Raw genomic sequence first — 4,297 nt, forward strand, 5'->3', positions numbered from 1 at the left:
AATTTACTTTCATTTAACAAATTTTTTATATTTTTAAAGTAAATAAGTACCATATTACCTTTACTATTTGCTTACATTTCAATATGTTTTCAATTGTTTGCAGGAAATGAATATAGATGATAAAGTATACATCAAAAACATTGAACAAATTGATGATGATTCACATATCAAACTGTTGGTGCTAAAAATGTGGAACTTTATAAAGAATAATTTACGATATGACATATTTATGTCATACTTTGAGGAAAAAAAAATTGTTTTGCCGTTACTAACTGTCATGTTATCTAATTGTTGAGGTTTGACGCCTCTAAACTTATCAAAAGGAGGGAAAATTCGTAAATTTTCATGTGCCCCCTCTTTGCTGTCGGTTATAGCAATGTACTTTAAAAGTGAATCATTTTTAATATCTTATTAGGAAACCTTTGTTTAATAATTTCATTGATGATATATATATATATATATATATATATATATATATATATATATATATATATATATATATATATATATATATATATAATACTTTTAATTCATTGCCTTCACATATGAACTAAACAACAATTTCAAATTTACAACAATCATTATACACAAGTTCTCTTAACCATCTGTGAAACACAATCAAATCATTTTTAGAAAAATTGGACAAATTATCATTTTTGTCATGTTGGTCACGACACATGCACCATCCTTAGATAGTTAATCACAAATATGACAATTTGTCTAAAAAATGTGCTTATAAACCATTTCTGTAACATGGAAGGCTGTGTTGCTATTAGAGTTTTGTTTATTTTCTAAAAAAAATGGTGGACATTATGAATTTTAAATGATTTTAAAGGGTATGATGATGGTCTTTCCACTTCATGCCATTTTAATTGTTTTAATAACATAATTTTATTGTTTATTAGATATAGGTGATGGAAAATGTGTTTTTTTAATTAATTTAGAATATTGAAGATTATTGTTACCAAATATACATGTAAAGTATTATATATCAATGGGTAATTAGAGTATCTCCTGATTTTCCTATTCATTTAATCGGTCAAAATTAATGTCACATAATTTCATAATTTAGTTTTCCATAGATATAACAATTATTCAATTTACTGACTATTATTGCTTAAAATATCTATATAGTTGTGGTATATGTTTTGGATCTTCTCTAAACTTCATTCTACGTGCATTACAAAATATACAAGGACCATTTTAGGTCATTTTTTATTTACCGTAATATATGTATAAAGTTTTTTGGTTATTTTTCACGTAGGAAACAACCACTTTTTTCGGAAAATGGACTACAAAGTATTATGTAGAAAATTTACACGATATTTGTTAGCTTTTTTAATAAATTGGCCATTTATGTTATATTTTTTTTAACATGGAGTGTTTATGTAGTTTCTTGTAATAAACAAGGACCATTTTAGGTTATTTTTTTAAATAATGGATAATTCGGTAACTTTTTTTAAACATGTACTGTTGTTGAAATTTTATTTTATTTTATGAAATAACCATGGCCATTTATGCTCATTTCGTTTTCTTTAAGAAACAATCAATAATCATAAGTTTTGATCAATTAGGAAATAATGCACATTTAGTATTGTTTATGGTGTTTTTTATTTAATTATATATTTTCTTTCTTTCTTTCATGGATCTTATTAATATACTTTTTTATTTTTGATTATTATTTTTATGTATTTATAGTTCAAAGCAGAGAGAAATTAAAATTATTAATTTTAGATAAAGATAATAGATTCACAAATAAAACTTTCAATGTTGTTTATAAGGAAGTTTTTCACAATTTATAACCAATTTTTTTATAGCATCTTTTAGTCATTTTTAGCAATGAAGGAGTAAAAATCCTACAACAATAACGACTAATCGAAATAATGGAGTTAAAGATTTATTGGGATGATAAGTTATAATGGTAAAAGTGGTGTTTTAGCCAACAAACGTTTTTTTTTCCCACTCGCTCCGTTGTAGTTATGTCATCATCTCCGTATGTTCAAAGAGAATAATACATCAAAAATCAGGATTTTAAAAATCTTTATTTGTAATTAAATACTTACCATTTATTGTGTAATTAAACACTTACAAATCACAAAGTTATTAAAGAATACAATATCAAAATTCACAAGTTTTCTAAATTAATGAGATAATATTTTATTACATAATTAAATTTTAAATTCTATTTAAAATTAATTCTTGTGACATAAACCGTAAATTTGTCTAGGACTCACCGTAGACACTCCGTAGCGGATCATAATCTCTTTATTTCGTTAATCTAACTCCGTTATCCTTCCCGAAATTCACATCCCTACGAACAAACCAAACCTCTCTCTTTCTCTCTCTCTATATCCGCGTTAATGGCGTCTACGACCACCGTCCTCCTCCTGTTGTCGATCATCGTCGGTCTCGTTGCTATCTCCGCCACCGCCAGGCCTTGCAAGACGATCTTCTTCATCACATCCACTTCCTCCTCCTACTACCCAGCCGACACTAATCACCCTGGAAACCCTAATTTCCCCCACCAAAACCCCACTAATTCCCCTCGTTTGACCTTCTTCATCACCGAAATCCACGAATTCCACCGCAGCAGGTCCTTCCCCCGTCCGATCTTCCCCGACCGAGCAGTGGAAGATGTCGTCTCTTCAAAACCCTCTTCTTCTTCCTCGTTTCGCGATCGCACCCTGGACATCATCAGTATTGTCGGCGCTCTACTCGTCGGTGTAGGCTGCGGGGCTCTCACCGCCGCAACCATGTACTTAATCTGGTCCGTATGTTCTAGCAGACGCTTGGATTTCGGCTCCGATTCCGATGAGGAAGAGTACGACGTCGACGATGAGGATGACGTCACCCATAACAAGAACGGTTACGCCCCTATCCCTGCCGCCACCAAGCCTGTGCCTCCTTCTGCCGATGAAGTCGATGCAATGAAATAGATGAAGCTCTGGTTTGGTAAGTATGTCCTTTGGATTTTTAAACCAAGTGTATGTCTCATGTATGTGGATTCTTCCTTTCTGTTACTATATGTATCTGTTAAAATGCTAAAAATTTTAAGTGCTACTATGGTTCGATTTGCTTATTCTTACGCGATATGTGTGAATTTATGATTGCTATGCTTATTATACATATGGCGTCTCTAGGATTGTACAGCTAAATCCCTAATTTTTCTATGCTTGATTAGTCAAGAGGTATTTGTTAGAGTTGTTCTAAATTGATATTGATCACTGGGATGTTTCTGATTACCTTTTATGGTTGGTTTACTCCGGTTTTGTTCAATCATTCAAGATTTATTACATATTAATAAGTAGGCGATCACACTTATGTTCTTCAAGATTATATTTTTCTTGCAGCTCTGTGGTTTACTGAATGGAAGTACTATGATCTCTTCTCGGGATCCTCCATTATTGCCACTCATGGTGAACTATTCCAATGAGTATCTTCCTTTGTTTTACATCTTTTGGTCTGTAGTTATCTTTGCATACTTTCTTTGCTCGTTGCTCTTTGACTCTCAATTTTCTTTTTCTCATATAAAACATTGAAATTTCTGCTATTAACTATTTTATGTTGTTATATACTTATATCACATGCCACATGCATTTGTTAACACTTGGGTTTTCATGATTCCATCATTTGATTAATTAATATGAAGATATGTCTTTGTTGTGGGTGTTTGTGTACAATTGCTCGGAAATTTAGAAGTATTTGGTACAATTTAAGGTACGCTTTTTTAAAAACAAATAATGAAGTAAGAATGAAACTGTGAATGGATATGATATGATAGGATAAGGATGCGTTTATAAAGTTTGGAAGTAATTATCGTATATATTCTGTCGTTTTACTTTAGTAAAACATATTCCTAACTTTTTAATTTTGTGCAAATATTCACTAAATCATGAAATTGAAGAGACTTTAATGCAAAAATTCGTGTACAAAGAATCCGGCTCATATATAGAAGTGCCTCAACAGATAAATGAGAAATAGATAACACTTATGGAAGCAATCAGCGACTATAAACAAACTCTAGTCCAACTGAGCCATTTAGAACCAAAACCCATATTCTTTTAAGTCGCCTCGGTTTATAGAAATCATAAACATCCTTAAAATCTACTTTAGATCCCATAATTTTTTTTCTTTTTTATATCACTCAATCACATTATTTACCATGGTGCTCCATGGTAAATGTCTATTGTTCAATACTAGCCACACTTACCGTTACTTTCACCAGTCAACTAACTAGATTTTTCTCCAAAATTTTATAATGCACAATCATATAATAGTAACGCACATCAGCTTTGGA

The 4,297-nt window shown here is 31.0% G+C and overlaps 1 protein-coding gene across 1 annotated transcript; it reads left to right on the top strand.

Annotated features, from left to right (window-relative positions):
- Positions 1 to 2,282: 2,282 nt before the first annotated feature.
- On the top strand, positions 2,283 to 3,663 carry LOC111895815 (uncharacterized). The gene is made up of 2 exons (XM_023891876.2): positions 2,283 to 2,952; positions 3,351 to 3,663. The coding sequence occupies exon 1, from the start codon at positions 2,361 to 2,363 to the stop codon at positions 2,934 to 2,936; it is 576 nt and encodes a 191-aa protein (XP_023747644.1). The 5' UTR covers positions 2,283 to 2,360; the 3' UTR covers positions 2,937 to 2,952; positions 3,351 to 3,663.
- Positions 3,664 to 4,297: the final 634 nt, after the last annotated feature.

This window comes from Lactuca sativa, chromosome 3 (genome assembly GCF_002870075.4).
Source record: "Lactuca sativa cultivar Salinas chromosome 3, Lsat_Salinas_v11, whole genome shotgun sequence".
Taxonomy (NCBI): Eukaryota; Viridiplantae; Streptophyta; class Magnoliopsida; order Asterales; family Asteraceae; genus Lactuca; species Lactuca sativa.